Source organism: Antechinus flavipes, chromosome 4, assembly GCF_016432865.1.
Source record: "Antechinus flavipes isolate AdamAnt ecotype Samford, QLD, Australia chromosome 4, AdamAnt_v2, whole genome shotgun sequence".
NCBI classification, from domain to species: Eukaryota; Metazoa; Chordata; class Mammalia; order Dasyuromorphia; family Dasyuridae; genus Antechinus; species Antechinus flavipes.
In genome coordinates, this window is record NC_067401.1 from 140,062,208 (window position 1) to 140,089,189 (window position 26,982).

A 26,982-nucleotide genomic window follows, 5' to 3' on the forward strand; every position below is an offset into this window, starting at 1 on the left:
CAAGCCACAACTACAGCTAGTTATGCTAATACTGGTTAAACCCTCCCCAAACAGCTACCTAGAATGAACCCTATTTCCCTTTCCCCTTGCTGCTTAATACTTCTTGTTTCCAAATACCTATAGCCCTCCAATAAGCCAGGCCTTGAGAATGCTACCTACCTCTGAGTTGAAGTTATACTGTTCTCCCCTTTCCTCCTGTAAGGACAGCAAAAGATAACTTTCCCTGAACCCTCGTTGTATTTTAACCCAATGCTATCCAGTTCCACTAATGCTACCCACCAGAACTGTTTATATCATCTCCTTCGTGGGATGATTTTTTCAATCCCCTCCCCCCAACCTGCCTACTCCACATTGCCAGCATTTCGACCTTAGGCCGCCCCCACCGTCTTCTGCTAGTGACCGGACAGCTGTTCCAGCTGTGTGGACACAACTAATCTGATTTCCGGTCTGGCAGCTGCCAAACTAGGAAGGGAACAGCTGAGAGCTACAAACACAGAAGGAGGCTACTGGGATTGGGAGTAGGAGGGTAAAGTGTTGGCACACAGCTTCCTTCTTGGATCACCACCTCAGGGACAGAGCCCCTGAACAGAGAAGCTCCCAATAAAGTCTTTACCAAACCCAAGTGGTGACTGAATATTTGTAAATATTTGTAAAAGTAAAATCTTTCTACTAATACATACTCTATTATCCCTGCCCTTCTCCTTATCCTCTCCTTCCCTCCCCCACCGTACTCAAACATGCACACACATACATGCACATACAGGCACACCGCCAAACATATGTCGCTTGGTACTGGATAGTTTCAAGGTAACCCAGGGGATTACAACTAATATTTTCTAATACTCTTGGGTCCTTATTCCCATATGAACACATACTCTCTTTTCTTCCTGGGTATTCATTCAATAAGGGTAAGTGGAATTCATACTTGAATCCTGGAAAGAAGGTACTGCCATGCCATGCCTTCTTTCTTCATAAGGCCACAGCACACTTTGACAAACACCTGCATTTTAATAATACCATCAGTTCCCTTTTATGATACATTTATCATGTCTCTATATTCTTCAAAATCAAAATTTGACTAATATTCCCCATCCCCCATCCAATACAGAGGGAGAAACTGAGAGCCACAGAGGAGAAGAGACTCCAAACCCAATGTGGGTTTAGGTTAGACCTCAGAAGCAACATGCAATTCTCAGATCTTAAGCCGACCCACCGCTCTAGGTTGACTCTCTTAGAGACAGTTGATCCCACTGTCCAAGCTAAGATGCAAACATACTAGGAACTCCAGGCTCAGAGCAATGATTGTTATAATGATAAATTACCTGCTGTGAGCCATAGACATGGCTCTATCCAGTCGCACAAAGTCATTAGACAAAGACATTAGTAGAAGTAGGGACCTGCAAAATGCCCAACTAGAATAGACAGGGACAGAACAACAAAAGGTACCAACGTATAAAGTGTTTCTAAATGCACATATCCTAAGTGCTGTAAAAAGTCTTCTTTCTATGGTACACAGATATTTATTTATCGACAAGTCACATGAGCAAAAGTGAAGGCTTAAAGCCTCTGGAGGACAGCAATGTGTGTACTATTTTAAGAGGTTAAATTGTACTTACAATTTCCCTAATGGTAATGGTGGGGGAAGAGGAAAACATCTGCTGTGGGCAATTTTGAAACCTTGCTTGTGGGTACAAATCCCTTGTTCTGACTCTGTCCACAGACTACAATGAGGATGTCATGCCCCAAATAGGAATAGCAGAAAGTTCATCTGACTTTCAGCCAGCACTTTCACGCTTTCTTTCTCCCTCCACTCCATTCTGGCTATACACTGGAAAGGGCTGCTTACCACTGTCTGACTTCCCTATTTACCTGAGGCTCAAATCAGAAATGATCCCCCTTTTTTGATGGAACAAGAAAGCAAAAAAGCCTACAGAATCCATCAAAGTCGGTGAGCTAGAACCAAAAGTCCTGCTGCCCAGGGGGGAAGCTAACAGCTACTCAGCTCTAAAAAACCTGGGGTGACAGAAACAGCTATTGTTCCAAACGGACAAGGAAGGGAAAATCCTGAAGAGTCTATCCCAATAAACTCTCCAGCCTCTTTCAAATCAGGCCTTTTCCTCATGTCTGGAGGCACATCAGGGGATCTGGGAGGAGAGGCAAAGGGAAGGGGCTTGGTGGGAGAGGAAAGAGAATACCAGGCTCTTGCAGACCCATGTTTATCTGGACTGGAGTCTTTTTTTCAAACTTGAAGGTTAAAGCGTTTCTATTTGAAACATCTGTTTACATTCCAGAGTCCATAAAAAAAATAAAAAAACCAAGCTCCAGTCCTATATCCGTCCCCAGCCCACGTCACAGCGACAACACCAGAGCCTTGCAGGGGGAACATTCTTAACCCTCTCCCTGGGTTGCTGAGGTGACTCACACCTCTCGACTGCCAACACATGGACCACACTTTTAAGAGGCCAAGAGAAATGGAGTAAGGTACCAGAACTAGGACTATGAGATTGGGTAAGAACAGGCAACTTCAAGGAGAAGGGAAACAGAGCCAATGCTATGGGGATCTTCTAGGAAACTGAGGGTTCAGAGATGCATAAGATCAGACTTTTAAATGGCCCAGGACAGGCTGAGGGAAGGGAACTTGGAGAGGTATCTGGCTTGGCTGCCACTCTCCAGGTGGCAAGGGAAGGAAGACACAACAGCAACGACGTCAGAGTGAACTGCCCTAGACCAAATTCATCTATATGGTCAGCCCCTTTACCTGCCGTTTGGGGAACGGGCTCTCAGAGGGCTACTTCTAGAACAGAGAGCTTTAGAGAATCCAACTAGGCTGCCAGCAGTAGATGAATCCCTACACACCCAGCTGTACTTACCAGCCTCAGGGATGATAACATCTGGTATTTCAGGGCTCCCAATTAGGACCATGTGGGCTTCCTTATCTGGGCAGATGGCAGTTTTGTGCCATGATTTTTTCCCAACAACTCCCCATGAAGCACAGAGTCCTCTCTCCCACACGCCACAACAAAGATAACTTCAAGGCCCTGTGCTTCCCTCTTCTAGGTGTCCTCTCCAAAGACTCGACACCACTTCACGTATGCAATACAGGCTCTGCCACCTGTCTTGTGATTAGGGATGTTCCTCTCAAAACACGCATCCAGAAACAAGGACGCTTCCCCCCCACCATCCCCCACACACTCCTGAGTGCCAAGCCACTGCCAGGAGGGGTGGGGTAGGCATTTTGCCAGGAAAGCCACTCCCTAGAGGAAGCATCTTGTGGTGCCGGCCTGGTAGGAAGGTTGTGCCAGGGAGGCCCCAGATACTGCCAACCAGTACCTAAGGGTGGGGGAAGGAACGGTTAGACCCAAAGACAAAATGATTTCCTGTGGCTAAAATGTACTTAGATGGTAGGGCTATCTATGAAATCCTTCCACAGTATACACATGTGTAAATCAGTAGAGAATAACCATTTCATTCTTACGCCTAAAGAAAAAGGCACTGAAAATGGAAGAAACTAGAGATGGCAGCATCCTGAGTCTGAAGCTGACCCAGCACAGAGCACAGGAGATAGGATGCCAGTCCTCTCACTTGACGCCTACATTGCTCAGTCTCCTCTCCGTGCCAGATGCCAGACACAGTACATGCTCACCTGTACCCAGCCACAGAAGAGCTAAGTGACAGCAACTGGGAGCAGCATTCCTCCCAGTTTCCTATAACACAAACACTTTTTCTCTGTCTGTGTCTCTGTCTTCCAGGCAATCCCAGGGGAAAGGAAAACCTACTAGAAGATGGTGCCAAATGGGCCTGGGCTCTTCCAGTGATCTAGTCAGCCCCAGCATACTACAGAGCCTGGAAAGTGGTGGGGAAGGGAATAGATCAGGGGCTAGGAGTGCTTTAAGGCTTTCCTCAGACTAACTCTGTGAAGCAGGCAGTGCAGTACCATCCTCAGCTGGAGTCAGAAAACTTAAGAGACTCCCCCCAGATCCCCCAACTAATCAATCCATGCCAGAAGCAGGCCTCGAACCCAAATCCAGAGCTCTTTGGATTTTTGTTCCCTCATCCTCTTGCACTGGAGCCTAAAGCAATGAACAGCTGGGAGGCTTCAGCAAACACCAAGAAGGAAAACCAGGGCTTAAGGATCCCACCACCCTTCACCCAAATGTTTGCCAAGAAGAAACTGAGGTCCGGAGCTACTTTCCCCAAGGTCAGATACAAACCTGGAGGCAGCATGAGTGCCACAAGCCTGTGCTCCCTGCCTGCAATGACAAGCTATCTGGGCAAGCGAGGGAGCTTACCTGTCACCGGGATGCTGTGGAGAGGAGTCCGTGACAGGATTTCCAAGGACTGCTCCCGGCCCGACATCCCATCTGAAGAGAAACAGGATTCCGTCTCATATATGGTCTGCAGCATCTTGACCAGCCCCTGGGCCTTGGGCATCAGCAGCATGCCAAGGGTGTGGGGAGGGGGAAGCAGTGAGCCAGAAGACGGGCCAAACGCAGGCCCCCACTGCTCCACGGCTCTCTTGGTCCTCCAGCTCCTTCACCACATCCAGCCCCAGCACAGTCCGGCAGGAGTCAGGAGGCTCCAGAGTCTGCCAGCCTAATTCAAAACTAGCAATCAACCCGCCTAGCCTATCTAGCCTTTTTTCAGACTCTGGGAATGGATCTGAGAGAAAGAGAAACGAAGGAACAGTCAGTCACTCCCAGGCCTAGAGAACAGGGACATCACAGGCTGGAGAGCCAAGAGCTCTGGGGCAAGCAAGGGAGCTCAAGGGCCGGGATCTCTGCATGCCCAGTCCCTAGGTGACAGCTCTGGGCCCGGCTCCCCGCTCCTTCCCAAATGAGCCGGCAGCTGGCAGGAGACTGAAATAGCAATGGGGGGAGGGCCCAAGCTATAAATAGGTGGAGCATGCTCAGGGAGCCTTAGGCCGGCTGCCAGGAGCCTGGGCCTGGCGGAGGCCCCAAGGGGGGGAGGGGAAAGGGAGGCGGTCCACTCTGGGAGGAAGCACCAAATGGGGGGAGGGAGGAGGACCTTGTGTTGATGGCTAAGGCCACAAAGAGCCTGGCTGGGAGGGTGGGCTGGAGATGGGGAAAGGAACAGGAAGAAGTGATGGCTGTATGGAGTGTGTGTCTATGCAAGTCTGGCTCCCCGTCTGGCTCTATGGGTGGGAGTGACGCTGTAGACAATGAAGCCAGACTTGATCCTCTACCACTTTTCCTTCTCGGCCACTCCTCCTCCCTCCCCCCCCCCCACCCGCCTCTGAGAGGGAACAGGTAGGGAAACTGGAAAAGCCTGGAGAAAGGGTAGCAGTCAGGGCCAGCCCAGCTCTAGAACGTGAGGCTTCCTCTGGAGGCTGCACGGAACATCTGCAGGAACCACTAGCATTTCCAACAGCTGGGAGACTGACTGGGTCAGATTTGTTTGGTTTTCACTGCCCTTTGGGGTTCAGTGGCTCTTCCTCCCCTCCCCAACCCATTCAAGAAAGAAGTAGGAAGAGAAGAATCTCAGAGAAGAGAGGGTCATCTTCTCCAGCTCCTCAGAGGATCCTCCTGAAACTGCATCCCAGCACCATGACCCCAACTCATCCTAAGGGCCTCTTCCCAAGGAAAGCATTCACTTGGCAGGTTCACCTTCCCTTAGGGTACAGGTCTATTCACTTGTTCTAGTGCTTCCAGCAAAGATCCAGAGAAACACAAAAATCACCAATCATTCCCTCACCTCCAAAGCCAGGATACATTGGTTTGATCCCTTGACATGCCTGGCAGCAAAGGGCTCAGTTTCCCCTCCAAGAACATAGCCAAGAGGTTCCCAGGCCGGCGGCCCACTATCCTAGCTTGGAAAACTAGCCAGGTCCAGCAGGGCAAGGAGTAGGTAGAGAAGCGACTACTATTCCGCTGTGCCACTCACAGATAGATGTCATAGCTGGCCAGGTGTTGAAATGGCAAGGCCCAAAGCTTGGTCAGGAATAGTGCCCGTCAACCCACCCCTTCCCTTCAATCTGTGACTTCCAATGTGCCCAGTCTGTCCCCCTGACCTCGATGAGGCCTTTTAATAGGCAGATTATTTCTGGGCTGCCCCTTCCCCCTACCTGATGTCACTGTTGCTATTTTAAGCCCCCTCCCCCCTTGGGCATAGGGCCAGTGACACCCATCCTCTCTGCTGAAGAGGATGACCTCATGGTCATGTCAAGGGCCAGGAAGGGAAACTAGCCAAGCAAGGACAAAGGAGAAATCCCAAGGGCCCACCTGCTCTATACTACCTATAAATCCCCTCCTCCAGAATTCACCATCCAGAAACATCAAAGCACCTGACTTCCAGTAAGATGGAGAAAGAAGATCAAGAGAGGAAACTGAGGCATCATATGAGATAGAAGCCACTTTTCTTGGCTTTTGACGATTTAAGGAAAGGAAAAGATGATCTAAAGTCTCTCAACAAAGGAAAAGGCAGCAAAGGAAAAAGACACAAGCATTCAATTTCCATTATTCATTTTCCATATCCTACCTTCAGAGTTTATCCTAACATAATCCCCCTCATTGGATAGACAAATGGGGGGGGGGGACACAATAATATCCCCCTATATAAGAAAGAGAAAATGAAAAGTTAAGTATGGGGCATTCAACAAGATCTAAATACAAGAGTACCATCTCCTAGCCCAGGACTCCACCCACTCAAACTGGGAACAACTACAAGAGCTGGTTATCCCCTGATGTGCATCTGGAGCAAGAAAGAACTAGGTGCTCCATGCAAAGGGAAAGGAACTTCCAAGTGGGAAATCTTTTACTATATTAGAGAAGTGGGGAAGGGGAGAACTAGATCAGTTTCCATATTTCCAAAGGTATGCCAAACCTGCCAGTTCTCAAACCTCTATCGCACTTCAAAATTATCCACTTTACAGTCAGGAGTAAGAGTTCCTTCTTTGAGGAGGGAAGGACTGCTCTAGTGCTCTAGCAATAATCACCAGTCTGCCCTCAAGTGCAGAGCTACTAAATAAAGCAGTAGGACCAAGAAATCTGGGGCTTGCTGGATCCTACTTAAACCAACCATAGTTCCCTGGATCCTTTGAATTGGGACAACCCTGAAAAGTTATTCTCCTTCCACCTCCTTTCGGGGACAAACAAGACATTTCAGTGGACAAAACTCTTTTTCAGGGATCTTCAAGGAAAGCTGGAAGTTCTTGACATCTAACTTCACTTCTTCACTCATCCATGTGACGTTTTATCCTTCTTTCTTACCATATAAGTCTTCTTACCTCCTACTCAAGAATCTGCCTGGGCTGGCTCCACCCTCCCAGACAGAAACAACCTTGCTCTAGTCCCCGTCATCTGGGGTTCTGGCACCACCAGTCCCTCTACTTTGGAATGTAAAGTGGAACAATCCACAGCCTAGCTCTCCAAGGAATTTCAGTTTTCAAATTCCTGGGTAAAAAATTAGGAGAAGAAGAAAGGAAAGGAGGAACTAAGGAAAGGTAAGAACACTAGTCTACAACACATCTGGAACCTCAAAACCAAGTAATCAATCAAACCACAACTTTGTTTCACAAAAAAGGTCAGAACTAGACAAAACACACGTGCGCACGCACACACACACACACACACACACACACCCTGCACACAAACACCACAGTGGTCTCAGAGATGTTGGGTAGAAAACTGTGACTAGTGTAGACGTCTGAGAAGGAAAAAGAAGACTGAGGCATATTCTAATCTTCTATGGATACACAATAATGTTGGAGCCTAAGAGTCAAGATAAGAAGTCCAGGTTCCCAGACCCCTGTTCACCACAATGGCTACACACTTTCTGCTTCTGCCATCCAGCTGGCTTCTTTTTCCAGAAGAGGCACCCAGGTCTAATAAGCAGAGCCTGAGGCAGGGAAGCCAGTGTCTTAGGTTCTCTACTCCACCCCACCTTCATGGCCCAGTTTCTCTTGCTGTCCAAAAAAGAGGGGAATGCTGTTCCCTCCCTGACTCTTGGGAGGAGGAAGGAGTGAAAGTGTGAGTGCTTCAGGATCTTGGGTAGGGGCCTCTTGCATAAACACAAGGTGTTGCTGTGATGCTAGCCTCCCACCTCCGCAGGGTAGAGAGAGCCATGTCCACCTCCTTCCCAAGGTCCCAGTTCCAGTACTGACTCACATTACAAAGGCCTGGCTCTTGTCCTCTCTGGGCAGTGCCAGAGGGAAAAGGGCAGAAGCTGGAACCAGTCTGAGGTCAGCACTGAGCCCCAGTGACCCTGAGTTCTTCACCTTTACTGGTATTTGAGATCAAAAACAATAAAGGTAGAGGAGCTAGTACTGACCCTTAGAATCTCTGCTTCAATGACAAGCTGATATTGTCAAAGGAGAGGTAAACCCTGGATCCCTGGCTGCCTGAGGCAGAAACAGACTCCCTAAGGGAGGGGGACATCAAGGAGGGGCTTCCTCAAAGAAGCACGAAGACTTCATTTGCGCTGCCTCTCAGCCAGGTCCAGAAAACAGGACAAGTCGGGGAATGGAATCGAGACCCTGTTTTTATGGGGAGCCAAAGGTAAAAAGATCATTTTTAAATGCTCTAGGAGAGGCAAGCAAAACAGAAAACTTACAAAGTCTATCTCACTCCAAGTACCTCTTATGAAGGTCATATAATCCTTGAGGCAGAGGTTGTATCACAGCTTACTCTTTTAACAGCCCATCTTCCCATTTCTATCCCCCTCTGAATGCTTGGCGTAACTAAAGTCACCTCTGACTCTGAAAGCTCAACTCAAATCTCACGGAATGATAAGGTCCGTCTAGATATCTTTCATCTTATACCCTCACAACTACCAGCACCTCTTCCTCAAAAATAGCTTGCATTTTATTTTGTCTCTGGACATGTCCTCTTCCTGGATAGAACAATTAGCTTCTTGAGGGCAGGAATTGTTTTGTTTTGTCTATCCAATAAAAAGTAAACAATAAATACCTGAGGGCAGCTAGGAGGTACAGTGGATAGAGCATCAGCCCTTTAGTCAGGAGGACCCAAGTTCAAATCTGGTCTCAGACACTTAATACTTCCTAGCTGTATGACCCTGGACAAGTCACTTAACCCCAATTGCCTCACCAAAAAAATAAATAAACAAATGAATAAATAAACAATAAATACCTGCTGACTGCTTGATTACTCGTCAGGAAACCCTGTACACAGTAGCCCTTTAGAAAATGGGAAATATTTAATAAATGCTTGCTCATTTATTTGTTTAATAAATTACTAAACTTGAAGGCAGATAGAAAAGGAGCCACTGAGAAAAACTAAAACAACTAAAGAATCTCATTTTATTTGTATAAAATCACAGGACCTTAAAGATCCTCTAGTCGACTCTTCTTATTTTATAGATAAGGAAACTGAAACCTGGAATTCCCTGACATGTCAAAAAAAAAAAAAAAAAAAAAAAAAGGCATTAATGGCTCATCCACAAAATGCCAGAGGAGGCTCTAGGTAGGAATGAACAGTGAGGTTTTCACAAAAAGTAGAGTTACTGGGAGATTCTCAGCTAGGCCAGAGCAATTAATCACAGCCATAATGCCAATGTTGTCCAGAGACCATATAGAAACTTTAACCCAAGCAAAGCATCTTGTGGGAATTTTAGGGGAGATTTTACTAAGACTTCTTGTCCACTGGGAAGGCCTCTCACAAATTCTACCTTAAATCTCACAGTTCTCACATTGGCATTCCCTTTGCCTAGCAAGAGATCAGGCCTTTATCCCACCCAGAAAAAATAATAGAGCTTCACCCCTACCCAGGAGGAAAGGAACTAATAGGCCAAATGACTAGAACTCCCAGCTGATTCCATCAGCCCCGCCTTTAAGGGGTGCAGTTTGGGTAGGAAAAAGACCAAGACACTCAAAAGTATTAGATATGGAGGAATTCCATCCCTCACCAGAAAAATAAAACAAAACTACTACTCCTGGCCCTACAACCTCTTCATCCTGGACCCTGGTATCCCCCCCCCACAAAAGGAAGGCAGGCACTGCTGCGCCCTCTACTCCCAATGACTCTACTTCTTTCTTACCATAAACAACCTCCTACCACATCCACCATTCCATGGCACAGCTCTCTAATAGCTGATGGAATCCCACCAACAAGTTGCCATTTTCCAACAGCCGATGAAAGCCTCTGGGCAACTTCCTGAAGCTGCCTCAGGCAGAAGACTAAACGGGAACTATGAAACCAGGGGAAGGAGGAGGAAAATGATTGCTGAGTTCATTCCTAAACCTGTCCTTGCAAAACTGTAAACAAGAGGCTTCACATCTAGGCCTAGCACATAGGAAACGGAATCCCCATTCTCTATAGGGAAAAGGAAGTCAGAGAAACAAGGGAGAAGCTGAGCAGAGAGAGTCTTATATGCCTTAGAGTTCTGCAGAAGGCACAGGGGACAGCCAAGGAAAGATTGCAGTTATTACTGTGACCACAGTGAAACATAACCCTTCTGAGAAACTTCTAGGGGACCAGCCCAGACCACATGGCTACACACCCACAAACATGCACACAGACCCACGGATACATGCAGACACACCCAGGTTCCCACAGGTGAAAGCAGCCAAGCCTTGGTGATCTGTGCTGGGGGCAGGGAGTACCAGGAAACATCAGTCACACAGACCCCAGAGCAGGAATCCAACATCTCCAGGAGGCTGGAGGAGGGGGTAATTGTGGTGAGATGAAGGAGGAGTGTAGTAGTGGTTAGTATCCTCTAGCTTTTGCAGATCAGTCTAGGACTCTGGCTAGACTCTATAGTTAGACATGGGAGAGAAACTACTCTACATACACACACACACACACACACACACCCCCCATGTACAAGACTGGAAACAGAGATGGGTAAACCTTAGTTGAACGGGGATTAGACTAATTTATTTCCATACTTAAAATCTGATCATAAAGATGGTCAAATTTATGATTCAGCCAAATTCTTATGTTCCCCTTCTTCCACACTCCCTAGCTCCATCATTCCTCTCCCCAACCCAAACCCCATCACCCTGTAGTTCTAAAGTCATAAAAGTTTCTCAGCTTGACTCAGAAATCAATCTATCCCATAATATATAGATAACTCTAAGGGCCCCACCCCCACCCTCAACCATCCTACAAGGAATACAGCCTCTTACCAGACTCATTAGGAGAGTTCATGCCGGCTCTAAGCCCCGTGGGAAGCTGGCACTAGGGGCTGGTGGCTGGGGCAAGGGGGGGGAGGGATGGGGAGCTGTAGAAGTGTCAAAAGAGATGGACAGACGGAGCCCAGGACTTCTACAACTCTACCGCCCGTCCGCAGCCATCCTTCAGGGTGAAGCAGTCAGGCACTCAGAGTAGCATCCCTGGTGGAAGAGATGAAGGTGGGGTTAGCCAACCCTCCACCCAGTTAACAGACTCATAGAATGTTAAGTCTGAAAAGGACCCAAGATACTAGCTCAACTTCCTCATTTTCAGATGAGGAAACTGAGGCTCAGAGGGGAGGATGTTTTGCCCCAATCCCAAAGCAAGCTAGTGGCAGATCAGGAACTAAAACTCAGGTCCGACCATACACTGTGTTGTACCCTAAAAGCAGGAGAGTGAAAACTCCCATCAGCATTGTGGGCCCCACCTCCCATCCCAATTCAACTGTAGGGAACAAAAATCTTTAGATATGGGGAAGAATAGAAAAATGTAGATTCTAGACCAGCAGGGTACCAGGTCCACTGCTAGAAATGAGTAGACCAGTGGTCAAATTCTATCTTCTGTAGGTAGCCCTTTTGAGTTCCCCTAGCTGGTAGCACCATCCACTCTAGAAGTATCTTCCATTTATTTTCCATCTATCATCTATATACCTAGTTACTTACATGTTGTCTCTACCATCAAAATGTGAGCGCTTCAAGGACAAGAACGGTGTTTTCGTATGGTCCTAACACAGTGCCTGACCAAGGAATTTGATTCCACCCTGAGGAGGGTTTCCATGTGGTGGCTGACATTCTGGCAAGCACCAGTCAGAAATTAAAGGACAAGAGAACCTGGCACAGCTCACCTACAGAAAGCTCCAGCAGGACATACAGGCAGAGAACAATTTCCCCCACACACACTTTCCAATCCCAGCTCTTCTACTAGATAGCTATGTGGCCTTAAGCATAGCACTTCCCCTGTTAACAATTTCTTCTTATGTAGAATAAAAGATTTGGACTAAATGGACCCTACAGATCTTTCTAAGCTTGAAAAATCCTATATTGACTCAGGAGCCGCTTACCCAATGAAAGGTATATAACTTTAGCTACATATGCAAGTATATAACATATCCTTGAACTAACTTCCTGAAATCAAATCAAGGTGAGGGCAAGAAGGTGACCATTATCTCAACTAAGACACATGTGGCTACCATTGATTGACAAAACAAGTTTTATAATGCTATGGGTTTTCTGTTACGGAGAATCTTCTAACTTGGCTAATACTCAATCCCCCACCACAAACCCATCCCAGAGCTGGTCACATTCCTTCCTTCCTTCTCCTCCAGAACATAGGAGATGCTCCAACATCACAGTAAGCAAGACAGTGAGGAATAAAGAGATCAGACTAAAGTCATGTCCGAGAAAAAGCTGTAGAGATAACCCAGGAATTTAAGTTCCAACCTCATTCTCCAAACCCAAGCAAGGAAATTCACTCCATTCCTTAGATAACCCTTACCTCTTAGTAATGTGTGTGTGTGTGTTTTTTTAAATAAAACTTACTGATTTCTTTTTAAGAAGTGCTTAAGGTGAAATACTAGAAGCAAAAAGAAAGGCTAGGAAGAGAAATTCTGGGACACAGAGCAGAGACACCCCAAATGTACACAGAGAAGCTAAGACTACATGCACAAGGATGTCAGACCTCGCCTGCTCTTCTCTCATACTTTTTACTCCCATAAAAATTTTGGGTCCTTAAGGCTAAATAAAAAAATAACACTGTATCTAGGAAAGGGATAATAAGGAAAAGACATTGGCAAAAGCATCAAATTGCTATTAGAATGAGTAGGGAAAGGAGATATAGGATTGAGAAAAGGTTGGGGAAGAGCTCAGGAATGCTGCAGGTGGGGCTGGTGGTGCATGGGCAGAGACCTGTGTGGGAAGGTAGCACAGCCTGTGCCCACATGGGGACTGGCGTCCTGTCCTGCTCACACCCTCTCCCGTGGGCTGAGGAACCTAAGTTCAGAAATTCCCACGATCCTTAGCCACCTCACATACCAGGATCCCTGTTAATTAAAAGGACCTCCAAAAATCATGAAGATAGGAAACAGGAGATGCTAAAGACTAAATGCTGCCATAAACTAAATATGGATCTATTCCCATTCCTGCCCTCAATGCTTTAGAACATTATTCCTCATCCACAGGGAACAGGGCAACTGGAATCCCATCAATGAACTTATACCTCAGTAAGCAACTGTTCTCTCTCACCCCCCTAGAGTTCAGCCTGAGCCATTTCTACTACTGATAATGAACCGATTCCCTTAATGTTAGTAAAGGCAGCAATATCACTGGCTAATTTTACCTCCAAGCTAACAGTAAAATTATTCTCTTATCCCAATGGTAGGGTGTGCTTATTAGAGTAAATACCCATTTCAGTTATTTTTTCAGGGTCCCTCAAGCTTTGTAGCAATAAGTCAAGTATCCTATACTTTTTTCACCCCTATTTACTGCTGCTTTGTTTAAGGCAATCCAGTGTAGCACAAAGAGTTCTGAACTTCAGAATCAGAAGTACAGACTCTGCCTCCCTGCCAGTTAACTTCACCTCTCTATTCCTCAGTTTCCTTATCTGTAATATCTAAACTTTACTGGCACCACCTACTTCATGAGGCTGTTAGAAGAGAAAAACACTTTGTAACCTTGTAAAGCATTATATAAACTACTGCTACTACTTTACCAACAAATGGTAAAATATTGACCCCTCCCCCACACAGCACTTTATCACTCAATAGCAAGTCTTCATAATGAATAAGGGCCAGTGCCAGAGTCTCACTTGGGAAACAAGGCAGTTTTCATGACTGAAATCAAGTTAAAGATTCCTGTCTAGGGTGAGGCAAGAAAGGATAGGAAGACTGCCTGATGGTTTAGGACCTGTGCTAATTTCAAAGCCCTCCTTCTGGGGAAATTATGCCAACTTTTGCTAGAAAGAGAGAAGACAGGCTCAGCAGTCAGGCTGTACCTTCACAGTAGTCAACCAATTAGACCCCACATTCAGACACCAAACCAGCTGGGGTGAGACTCTTGCTGAGTCTTATATCAATGTATGTACAGAACACTAGAGTCCTGTTTCCCACTACCAATAAAGATCCAGGATTAGTCTGGGGGGTGGGGGAGAAGGGAATCCCAAAATACATATACATTAACTTCAAGAGAAAGTACAAAAGGGGGACCAAAAAGATGAAAATAATAGTATCTACAAATTATTAAGAAACCAATGAGTAAATTAAAATCTAGCCTTAAAGTGATTTTTTTCCCTCCTTAAACAATAAACCCTGGATTACAGTGGAGACAGGTTTTTCCAATGAAAGTTGCTAGAACTCTATCACATTGATCTACATCACTAAATCTGCTACCTAGCACCAGACTGCATGGGTTTCCCTTCCCGTTTCCCTCCCTATCTTTCAAGCCATTAGCTAAGGACTCTGCCCTTGGAAAATTCCAAAGTGCTCAATAGGGGGTGGGGGTGGGGGTGGGGGAGGTCATTCACTGTTGGAAAGAGAGACACAAAGTTATGGACCTGAGTCCATACCAGGATGGCACTCAGAAAGCTACAGCCAAAATCAAGATGCTTCTCTACTTCCCATCTCCCAAGCCTTAAATTACATGTGTGTTCTACCTTAGATTCCCCAAAACTGCCTTCAAGAGGCCATAATCTCAAATATCCTGATTTCAGGGGCACCTGTAGACCTCTTGTTCCCTGTGACAACAGCAAACAGCCCTCTTGTCCCTCCATTTGTCCTATAATTGGACAAGAGTCTCGTATCAAACTATGGGAACATTAACAGAGATGGTAAGAACTGATATGGCACAATTCCTCCCCCTCTTAGTGGGTAGGGGTAGGGAAAATAGCACACAGAAAAAGATAAAAGAAGGTACCAGGCTGACAAGTTCATTTTTGCAACAAGCCCATTTCTGTTTGTCTGCTGAAATGCAGATCCAGGCATCTGCATGGGCCAGATGGAGGAGGCTGCTATTTCTAGAAAAAAAGGGGGGGGGGTGTTAAAAGAGAGGGAAGGAGGAGGGAGTAAGACTGGATCTTTTTGCCCGAAAATTGCTTGGAAAATACCCTCTCCTCCTCATCTTCTTCTGAGTGCCTCTAGAGATGCACAATAAAATAACAATAAGGGCCAATTTGTGAGGGGAAAAATTGAAAAAGCATCAAAAGTTTAATTAATCAAAGTCAGCTACAATAGGCATACAGCCTAAGCTTTAGTGAATGACTTGTGAGCATGCAACATGGCTCCAAAACTGCCAGAAATCGCCCACCCCCAACCCTTGCCATCTCTGTTTCTGTTGTTTCTCTCCACCAAGGACTATCTCTACCCTCACTATTCCTCCCCCCAATCTTCAGTAAGGAGCGTATCCTCTACCAAGCTAGCTGCTCCCATTGCAGTGTTCCAGACATCCCGCCTCAAAAGGATGTGAGTAGGAAGAATTAATTATTAAAGAGCAGCTGGTACTTCAGCATTGAGCTTCCTCACCCCATCCTTCTCCAATCCCATCCCCCACCACATATGAATTACCCCCACCCTACCCCACTCTTTCTATGTTCTAAATGCACAACTAACAGAAGCCCCGTTGGGTAGGAAAAGCCAACCTTTGTCTCAGCAGCAACACAACCCATGACGATACCTTCCCTCTTTTCCTACCAAGATCATCAAAGAGGTGAACCAGAAGGTGGGGCAGTCTAGGAGGCAAGGACCTAGGAGAGATCTAGTTAGAGCTGCTTCCGACTCTCACTTGAGCATATCCATTTTTCCTAAGGAGGGATGTCCCGCCAGACATGGGCTTCCCTGTTCTCTGTGATGATTCAACTCAGGTAACAGAGTGAAGAAGTGAACCCCCCCCCACCCACCCACCCATTCAAAGGTACCTTCCCAGCTCCCCAAGCTGGTTCAGCAGCTGAAGCACACAGACAAACCAAACCAGTTCCATGGGAAAAGTGTATCCAAGAGGTAGGTCAATGAACAAAAAGAGATGCTGAGCTTCTCTCCAAAGCCATATGCATTTGGGAAAAGAGAGGCAGAGAGGTGGAAATGTCAAGCATTTCTTTTCTAACATGGAAAGATAAATTCAACCCCTAAAAATCCCCTATTCAATTCCATCCTTTTGGCTTCTTAACAGCTATACCAATGTGCATTCTACCCACCTTCAACAGCTTTTTCTGCTAGTCTGACCTCAAAGTGCCCAGACTGATGGGGCCCCCCACGGATAATATCCACTTATTTTTCACATTCTATAGAAGCCTTTTATCCCGCACCTGCACCTATGGAAGGTAATAGCCTTCTTTCTTACAAGGATCTTTAGAACTGCCATCCCAATGTCTCTTATTCCAGGATTTCAAGCTGGATTCTACTTCCTCAATGCTACCACCATACCTATTCATCCCAATAACCTTCCAGAATGCTCCATAGCAAATTTTGGATCCCCAGAAGCAAGGTGGGCATGGGACAGGGAAGGGAAGAATGGTTATACTCCCAAAGTACCCCAGAGCCCGATGTCCTTCCACTTAAGTGATACCATTAACTACTTCCCTTCAGAAAATCAGAGTTGAGTCCAATTCCCAACAAAGCTCCCCAATCCCATTTCATCTCCCTTCCCACCCTAGGGATTACACTAGCTATTTTCTATTGGTAGAGATAGTTGTGCCTTTTGGGAGGAAAGTTGTCATCTCTCCCTCCCTCACCTCCGCCCCAACTCTAGACAATACAGGAACATAAATCCATAAGGCATTCTCTGGGTTCATGACAGAGGACAGGGAAATATGAGGACCCAAACTCCCTAATCCAGACTGGGAATCAGGGGTATCTACATCTCATCCCAGGTCCCTGAAGCGGCAGGATGGGAAGTGAGAATGGAGACTGTAACTTTCCCCAAACTGGAGTGGGGAAAGATAAAAGGGGGGAGGGCAGCGGCACTGGGGAGTCTGTCAATGAACGACATTAAGCTGCGATGATGTGCAGGCACTGAGCAAAGTACTGAGGATCCAAAGAAAGGCAAAAGCCTGTCCCCGCTCTCAGGGAGCTCACGGTCTCATGGACAGTGGCAGAAATCAGACTAGACTTCCCATGCAAAAGCGGAGGGAGCACAGAACTGAGACTAGGGCTTCGGCTGTGGAGGGCAGACTCCCAGGGGCGGCAATGTCTCTTCCTCCTCCCCCCACAGGGTTGTCCTGCTTGGGAAGGGGGAGAAAGAATGCAAGTCAGGAGGAAAAGATGCCGTAAAGCACTTGCTACAGCTGACTACAAGGCGCGGGGGAAGGGGGTAGCCGGGAGGAGGGGATCGCAAGTCAGCCAGCCGATCAGGCAGCCTCCTTTTGGAGTCCTGGTTACATGGGGTGCAGTGGGGGGCCCCTCCCTTACCTGCAGGGGCGGCGGCAGCGGAAGGGCGGGGCGCGCTCCCCAGGGGAGCCCCCCTCCCCTCCTCCTCCTTTCCTTCCCCAGGGTCGGGCTCCAGCCAGGGGCTAGCGGGCTCGCGGGCGGGCGGCCTCTCGCCGACAGGAGGGATGGGGAGGGGCCGAGCGCCAGGGGAGGAGAGCAGGGGAAGGGACGGGAAAGGAAGGGGGAGGGGGTAGCCAGAGGAGGGAGCGAGGGCTGAGCGCGTCTCGCGCCCGGGAAGCTAGTGAAAGAGGGGGCCGCTGGAGGGGGGGTGAAAATCGCCTCGCTTCCCCGAGTGGGGGTGGGGAGAGAGGCAAAGTAGGGGGCGCGCTCACCCCCAGGGGCAGGAGCTCCGGCTCCTCGGGCGGTGGCAGCAGCGGCGGCAGCAGCGGCGGCGGCAGCAGCAGCGGCAGCAGCGACGGCGGCGGCTCCTCCTCGACGGCTCCTCCATCTTTGCGGCGGCTCCTCCGGCTCCGCTCGCCGCCGCCGCCACCAACAACAACATTCGGAGACGTCACTCCCATCACGTGACCTGGCCCCGAGCTAAAAATAGACTCGCTCTCCTTTCCACCCTCCATTCCCCCCTCCCCTTCGCCGTCGGGCGGGGCCTTGGGCGCCACCGGGACAGCTTCTTAAAGGTCCAGGAACCCGGCGTTCTGCGCAGACAACCGGGCCGGGGGGCGGAGAAAGGGGGGAAGGAGAGGACCCTTAAAAGACTAGGCCTGGAGATCAAAGTGGGGCTCTGATTTCTGCTCTTGAGACCCCTTGCCTTTGGGATATAATCGGACTTTTGAGGGCGCGCGGGTTTGAACCCCACCTTTGCTTCTTTCTTGCTGCATGACCCGAAGGAAGACGCTGAAGTTCTCTGGGCCTCGGTTTCCAAAGACATTAGTCTTTTCTTCCCAGCACCTCCCCCCGCACTCCCCTTTAAAATCACAGAACGTTGGAGCTGCTCAGAACCCAGATGTAAACCCAAATTTTACCGACTTCCTAGTCCAGTCTGCTTTTCTACTCACTCAACCAGATCTGCAAAGCCTGCACTCACCCACTCATGAAAGAAATAGAGTCAAAGACTATCATAGCATGAAAGTGCTCGAGATCTTAAGGAGCCTTGGTTATGGGATGTCCACGAAAGTCATCTCCATGCCTGAAACCTTGCCATCCTGTGTGACATTAGGGGTGTGGAGAGAAAAGAGATTGTCACCCAGTTTTGATTCCTTTCTGCTGAATCTGACTCAGCCCCTAACCTTAGTCTGAGATTCATCAGCAGTCTGAAAGCTCTGCTTCAGGATCAGCAGGAACTGAAATCCCTTACATTCCTAACCTTCCCAGGGAAACAAAGCTTTCAGGTTAGCCAGAGTTAAGGTCGAGGTTGCCAGTTCAGGATCTCTCTCTCTCTCTTTCTCTCTCTCTCTCTCTCTCTCTCTCTCTCTCTCTCTCTCTCTCTCTCTCTCTCTCTGTCTGTCTCTCTGTCTCTCTCTGTCTCTGTCTCTCTCTGTCTCTCTCTGTTTCTCTGTGTGTATGTGTGTGTCTCTCTTTGTGTCTCTCTGTCTCTCTCTCTGTGTCTCTGTCTCTCTCTCTCTGTCTCTCTGTCTCTCTCTCTCTCTCTCATTCTCTCTGTCTCTGTCTCTCTCTCTGTCTCTGTCTCTCTCTCTGTCTCTCTCTGTCTCTCTCTCTCTCTGTTTCTCTGTGTATGTGTGTGTCTCTCTCTGTCTCTCTGTCTCTCTCTCTCTATCCCTCTGTCTCTGTCTCTCTCTCTCTCTCATTCTCTCTGTCTCTGTCTCTCTGTCTCTCTGTCTCTGTCTCTCTCTCTCTCTCTCTCTCTCTCTCTCTCTCTCTCTCTTTCTCTCTCTCTCTCTCTCTGTTTTCCCCTCAACCTCAAGGCCTAAATTTCTGACAACTTTAAGCTTTCTCTCTTTCCACAGAGCACAGGAAAAAAAATTTTAAAAAGAGGAAAGGAGTTTACCATTCAAACACAAATACCTCAGTAAAATATTTCCTAAAGGGAATGGGACACAAAGTTCTTTTAATGATAATAATAACTAGCATTGATGTACTTCTTCGAAGTTTCATATATGTTATCCCATTTAGTCCTCTGGACCTAAAGTGGTACCTCAGAGTATTTTAATTTGCATTTCTCTAATTATTAATACTTTAAAACATTTTTATGTGACTATTGATACGTTGGAGGTCTTTCTCCAAAAACTCTAAGGCAAACATTTTTAACATTTTGTGTCATAGACTCCTTTGTCAATCTGATGAAGCCTTTCCTCAAAATAATGTTTTTGATACATAAAGTGAAATGCATAGAAAATCAATCATACTGAAATATAGTTACCAAAGTATCCAAGAAACAAGTTCAGAGACCCCAGATTAAGAATCCTGCATCTAAAAAATAACACCAGACTGAGTTTTGTGTTTGGCTGTAGAATTTCTGACTTTGGGAATTAATGGGTGAATTTGGTATTTAACATGATCTGCTGATCTCTAAATCCAGCTCTATATGGGAGAGGTAACCAACAGGAACACCACTAGTTGACATTCTTTGAAGTTTCCATTCAGAAGCTTAGGTAGCCTTAGGACTAGCATAATGAACATGGTTTTCTGGGCAATGTTGGGATCCAGGAGAAGGAGCAGAAGGAATTGTTCAATGAAATGATAAACTATCAACCAACAATTATATCTGTCCCCACCACAGGACCACAACCCAAGATGATCTTTGCTTGGATTAAAAGCAGAGACACACCAGCTCTGCCATTTTGTTCACAGATGTTGTTATTGCTTCTCCTTAATCAGTCTGAAACTTTCCTTTTCAGCTGTTTCCTACTAGTAAGAATCTTTAGGGCTTGTCAATGCTGATGTATAACCTTGAGAAATTCCTATATTCCCTGGTTCCCAATCCCTACCCTGAAAAATAAGGAAATTGAACTGGAACGAGAGTTCTTAACCTTTTTTGTATACCAGGTACCCCTCTGACAATCTAATGAGTTCTATGGACCTCTTTTAAGAAGAATACTTCTAAATGCATCAGATAAAATTCACTGGATCATAAAGGAAACCAAGGATGTCATTTCCCATCACCGCCATCCAAATTTAGGTTAAGATTAAATTTAGGTCCAGGTTAAGACCCCTCAAACTAGATGGTCCCTTCCATTTCTATCTATCTGGGATTGCAAATTACAAACAAAAGAGAGCAATAATCATCACCAGGTCCTCTAAGTCTCCAATCAGCTGGCTTTATCCAAGCTTATCTACCTTTCTCCCTATCCAATCTTCGAGATGTAGAGAAGGCTGCTTTTCAACTGGATTCCAGAAAGATTTGTGAATTTGTTAAAAAATAAAATCCGCTTTCTGGGTCTGGATGCCCAAAATGGCTTTTTAAATTATATATAGATACACATAGATGCATGTTTCTATGTGTATACATACATATATATTCATGTAAATATGTATATATATAGGTGTGTATATGCATTCACACATACATATTATGCATAATACATATATAATCAAACAAGTGAATACATTAATATATATATATCTATAATATAGGCCAGGCACTGTGTTGGGTGTTAGTGTTATAGTGTTATAACTATAACTACAAAGAATTAAGCAATTCTTACAAGCAATCCCCATCCTTATTCTAATAGGGGAGATATAAAGACAAAACATACAAATACACACATATATGTTTATGTATATGTGGACATGCATATGCCTATATAAATACACAGCAAAAATATAAAAAAGAATAACTTCAGCAATCCTGTTCCCTAGATTCCAGGTCTCCAAAGAATTTCTCTTACCAAGTAATGATACTTGTGAGCAAATCACAAGAAAGCCCATGGGGGTGGGGGAAGAATAGAGAGAACAGAACAGAAGAGGACTTCCTGTTGCAATCCAGCCCCGGTTTCCAGAAACTAATAAATCAGAGCTCAGTGATCAGCCCCCTTACTTCCTATGCCAGTAATATCAGCAGGGGCTAAAATCAAGGTTTGAGATCTTCACTCCAGGAAAGAAAACAGAAAAGGCAGCAGAGTGGTACCTTGGCTTTAGTTTCTAATCTTGACTATGTTTTTTGATCACACACCACTTGCAGTTAAAAAAAAAGTATATATTATTTGAAACATTACCACTCCCCCCTTCAGTAAATAGGATGATCCAAAGGTCTTAACTTTTTAAAAGTTAAAACTTCACTAAGACTTTTTGGGATATGTGACATATATGTTTATTTTAAAGTGTATGTATATATGTGGGCTATTATATAAATAATATACATTAAAATATATACAAAATAGCTATTTTAAAGGATTAAAAAAGAAGAAATAATATTTGATCCTAGAGCCTAGAGATAGTCACTGGAGTTTTTTGAATGAAGGAGTGGTATAGTCAGTCTTGTGCTTTTGGGGTATTTGTCAGCTTTGAAGAAGACGTTTTGGAGTGATGAGAGACTTGAAGTAGGGAAAGCAGTTAGAATTACAATTCAATTCTGATGGACCTGGCCCTCTTTAACAATGAGATGAACCAAATCAGCTCCAATAGAGCAGTAATGAATTGAAACAGCTACATCCAGCGAAAGAATTCTAAGAGATGACTATGAACCATTATATAGAATTCCCAATCCCTCTATCCTTGTCCGCCTGCATTTTTGATTTCCTTCACAGGTTAATGGTACACTACTCCAAAGTCCAATTCTTTTGGACAGCAAAATAACTGTTTGGACATGTATACTAATATTATATTTAATTTATACTTTAACATATTTAACATGTATTGGTCAACCTGCCATCTGGGGGAGGGGGTGGGAAGGAGGGGAAAAATTGGTTTGGCAATTGTCAATGCTGTAAAATTACCCATGCATATAACTTGTAAATAAAAAGCTATAATAAAAAAAATTAAAAAGAAGAAAACTGTTACAATTCAAGGAACTTAGAGAAGGGAGTTGATACAATGACATATAGAACCACAATGAGCAGTGAAGATGATACTGAGATTTGGAACTTGGATGAATGGAAGGATGGGGATGCCCTAGCCAGAAACAGGGAAGTCCTGAAAAAAATCTGGGTTTGAGGGGGGATATACAATGCTATGAGAACTTAGAGGACCATGAAAACCCATCCATGTCTCCTCATCTATACATCATCAACCAAAAATGGAAAGGAAGATACAGAGATGACTCTTACTTATCAGCCACTGCTCAAATTTGTTGAGGGTTGTGTGAAGCTTTCACCAGGTGATGAGGAAGAGTATGGGGGGGGGCGGGGATAGTGGTGGAGGTAGATGCTGGGAAATTTTGTCTTTTAGATGCTGCTTCTCATATCTGGCTGTAAGATTAGGTTATAATTGCCTTGAAAGGCACAGAGCAAGAGTTCTTAGCTATTCATTGAGGTCAGTGGCAGAAGAGGAGGAAATATGAAAATTTAATAAGGGAGTGTCCAAAAAGTAAGTGGAATTGTGTTGAAGGCAAATTCTTCAACTGGCTAGCAAGGGGAGGGTAGGATGGGACATATCTTCCTATATTTTGGTTGGTTACCTTTGGAATCAAGCAATGGGGCACTACTGGTTTGAGAGCCTCCACTGAACCAAAGGTCCTCTAAGGTTCCTTCTAACTTTAAATTTATGACCCCAATGTTCATTATTATTATTTCTGTTATTATTACCTAAATAGCCTTATAAGTCACCTTCTCTCTCCAGACCTCAAATTTCTTCTCTTGAAAAGAGGGAATTGGACTACATCAATCATTTCCAAAATTTTCTTAAAACCATCACAAAATTTCTTGCACAAGATTTCAGGTTGGAAATAGACTGACAAAGCCAAAGCTCAACAAGATTTATAGGAGTCATGATAATATCAATATCCACTAGTTGAGAAAATATAAGTAACAAGAAGCTACTATGAATTCAATAATGTTTTAAAATAAATTCACTAGATTTGTTAACCCCAATAGCATTTACATACATAATACACACGTATATGAGGCATATTAATTATTAGCTTAATAGAAAGCAGATTTGTCCATTTGTTTTGAGGGTTTCTTTTCCAACAGTAGTTGTTAGTTGCATTGACACAAGAAACTTCAAGTGAGGAACTTCTTCTTCTAAGCAGATCAATAATTTCTCTACAATTTAGAGCTTTGAAGGAGAGGGTAAGTGCCTTTCTTGGGTTTATACTGACTGTATTTTTTTTTCAGGCCTTCCTGAGTTTAAAGATAACTCTCTACCCACTAGACCAAGTTGCCTCTCCCAGGATAACATGTCATATTGAATCACCTAAGCAAATTCACAAGAAAAAATTAAGTACTAACTAGAGGCCATGCAATGTACTAAGCACTGGGGATAAAACTATAATGATTAAGAAGGAGGAGGAGGAGGAAGAAGAGAGGAAAGAGGAGGAGGAGGAAGAAGAAAAAGACAATTTTTGCCTTCGAGGAGTTTACATTTTAATAGAAGGAAACAATTCATAAAAGGAAGCTAAAAAGCTAGGGAGGGAAGGATTGGCAGTGTAAAGAAAGAAGGCCCATAAATTAGGAAAGAATCCCAGAGAGGAATGGAATGAGCCTAGCCTCCTTCTAATGGAGGTTTGGGGGAGGAAATAGCCAATACAAATAAGGAGCTTTAGGAAGAGGAACTTTCTAAGGTAGGAAGTGTGGCATGGTGAAGAAAGAAAATCAGGATCAGAGCCCAGAAAGGAAATGCATGCAATTTGTCATATGTAAAATTTTTCCTGTGGATCTCCATTAATTACTAATGTATGTGTGGAAATTCCCTTTATCCTTCACTCATTTTTCAGAAGGAGTCACAAGGGAAAATCAAAAGGAGAGAGAGAGAGAGAGAGAGAGAGAGAGAGAGAGAGAGAGAGAGAGAGAGAGAGAGAGAGGACTCTATCCCTGGCTTGTTTTAGACTGTGAAGGAAGACTTTCATTCTTTCCACAAGAGTCTATCCCCCTGGTTCTAAGTCACCAATTGGCAGCCCCAGTAACTGATAAAAAATTAGAAGGGTTTCCTATGTCTTCTAAGTATCTCGACAATATGTATACCTCTCTCCATGGAAGATGATCCCCAGATATCCCCAGGCATAGGTCATGTCCTATAATTTTATCAAGTAGACTAGAAGATTTCATCAAGTTCATCACAGACTTAATTATGTGTGTGCTGGTCATTGTTTTACAATTGGCTCTCTAGGGAGAGATGTTAAAATGTACTTCTAGTTTGCATTATTAACATTTTCTTCATTACTTTAAGTCTGAATAATGAGCAAAACAATAAATCAGTAGCATTTTTCTCACACTGAAAATTTAACCGTAAGCTTTCATAAACCAAGTACCAAGACACTGAATACCTCTGAACTTAATCTGCCTTCCTCACATATTCAAAATACATACAAAGTGATAGAAGTAAAAGGGTCATGTGTAGTAACTGGGGAAATTAGGAAAGTCTTGAAGAAGAGTATCTAGATCTACGCAAGATCTAACGCATATATAGGTATTGGGGCAGAAGACATACTTCTAGCTGTAATAGGAGTGAGAAAAATTAATAGATAATCAGCCTGGGAAAGATAGATTAGATTTTAAACTCATAGCTAATACATTAATTTATTTTTCTAATGATACATATTTGGTACAAGTGAGTATCTCTAATGTGAAAAACATGCAACCGAAAGACAGCATCACTGAAATGTTTCCTTATTTTATTTTAAGAGGCAACTGGGATTAAATTGTCCAGGGTTACATAGCTAGTAAGTATATGCATCTGAATTTGAACTCAGGTCTTCCTACCTGCAGGGCCAGTGTTCTATCCACTTCACCACCTAGTTGCCCTGAAACATTTCTTTGAAGACATAGAGAAAAAGAAAAAAATATGAAAGGAAACATTGTAGCTTTTGTTAAATGTTATTAACATGTAAGATGTATTTCTTTAAAATATATAAAACTATTTCAGTTGTTTTTCAATCATATACTAGTCTTTGTGAGCCTATTTGGTATTTTCTTGGCACAGGTATTAGAGTGGCTTGCTGTTTCCTTCTCCCCCTCATTTTTCAGATGAGGAAACTGAGGCAAACAGGGTTAAGTGACTTGCCCAAGGTCACACAGCCAGTAAGACCACATTTGAACTCATCTCTGTTGTAAGTTCAAATGTTGGAGTTCTTGTTCTTCTCAAAACACAGGGCGTAGAGGCTTAGAGCCCTCCGAATATCTCCAAATCCAAAGGTTCTGTCCTTCAGCCTCTGCCTCTGCTTTCTTCAGCCTCCAACCAACACAGAGATGGAATGTCTCTCTTGTATCCTTCTGGGGAGCCCAGGCACCAACTACAGTGGTGTGAGATGAAGATGAATCTGGTTGTCCACTGAACTCTCCACTCGTAGCTTCTTCCTCTGTAAACTCTTCGTCTGCCACCAGCCAGCCAAGAGGAAAAAATGTCTTCTGCCATAGAGCCCTCATCGCTGGCCTTTTATCTGACTCTTCTGAGAGAATGGGATTATGGGTTTTCTCCCATAGTGCTCTCTGGCCCAACGAGCTTTAAGGGAGGTGTGGACTCCCTTGAAGTTAGAAAGTGTACTTTGTGAAGCTAGCATACTTGTGGACTCCAATGAGTAAAGGTGTGAACACAAGCCTTGTATTAATTAGTTCTACTTAGTACCTTGTTTCAGGTTCTGGCCAAAATCTTCTTGTAAGATTAGATCAACTCTAATTAGTTAGCAGTTAGTAAGGATTCCAACACATCTCCAATACAATATCCATTGAGCCACCTAGCTGCTGCATATAGATATATATTCATTTTTAAAAACAATGTAACCAAAGTTTAGAATTTCTTACAAAACTCTCTTTTTTGTTATTTGTATATTGTAACATTTGTTGCTTTAGTACATGATAAGAAAGAACAAAAAGAAAAGGATAGCTGAAGCCAGGTTGTGAAGGCCTTTAAATACAAAACAAAGTTTGTATTTTGTGGTATAAATTAATGGGGAGCCATGGGAATATGTTGAGCAGAGGAGTGACAAAGTCAGTGCTGTGTTTTAGAATATCAGTTTGTCAGCTGTTTCTTCTTAGCTCCAATATTGTAACAACTTCCTAATTGGTCTTCTTTCATCTAGTTTCTTTCTTCTCCAAAGCATCCTTTATATACTACTTGCCTGAATAATCTTTCTAATTCAGGTCTCTCTGATGATGTGATCTCTTTATTCAGTAATCTGCATTGATTCCCCTATTACCTATTAATTCAATATAAACTTTTTAAAAATTCATTCATTTTAAATTTAAGTACAAAAAGACAAAAAAAAAAAAACTTCCATGTACAAAACACAACATAAAAAATGGATTCATTATAGAAACATGAATTTCCATTTCACACTCCTTACTTTTTTTCTTTGCTATTAACTGTTTTTTATTATTATCATTATAGTTTTTTATTTACAAGATATATGCATGGGTA

General features: G+C 44.5%; 1 protein-coding gene across 6 annotated transcripts in view; it reads right to left on the minus strand.

The window, feature by feature from the left end:
* The window catches only part of HDAC5 (histone deacetylase 5), a 39,121-nt gene extending 21,085 nt beyond the window's left edge, over positions 1-18,036 (minus strand). For 2 of the 6 annotated variants that reach the window (XM_051994818.1, XM_051994817.1), the window contains exons 1-3: positions 17,889-18,036; positions 11,102-11,308; positions 4,290-4,361 (exon numbers count right to left, since the gene is read on the minus strand). In XM_051994818.1, coding sequence (XP_051850778.1) covers positions 4,290-4,361; positions 11,102-11,123 — 94 coding nt within the window. In that variant the 5' untranslated portion in view covers positions 11,124-11,308; positions 17,889-18,036. Of the gene's footprint in view, positions 1-4,289; positions 4,643-11,101; positions 11,309-17,888 lie in introns of those variants that run through there. The other 4 variants (XM_051994820.1, XM_051994819.1, XM_051994816.1 and 1 more) reach the window with 2 other exon arrangements.
* Positions 18,037-26,982: the final 8,946 nt, after the last annotated feature.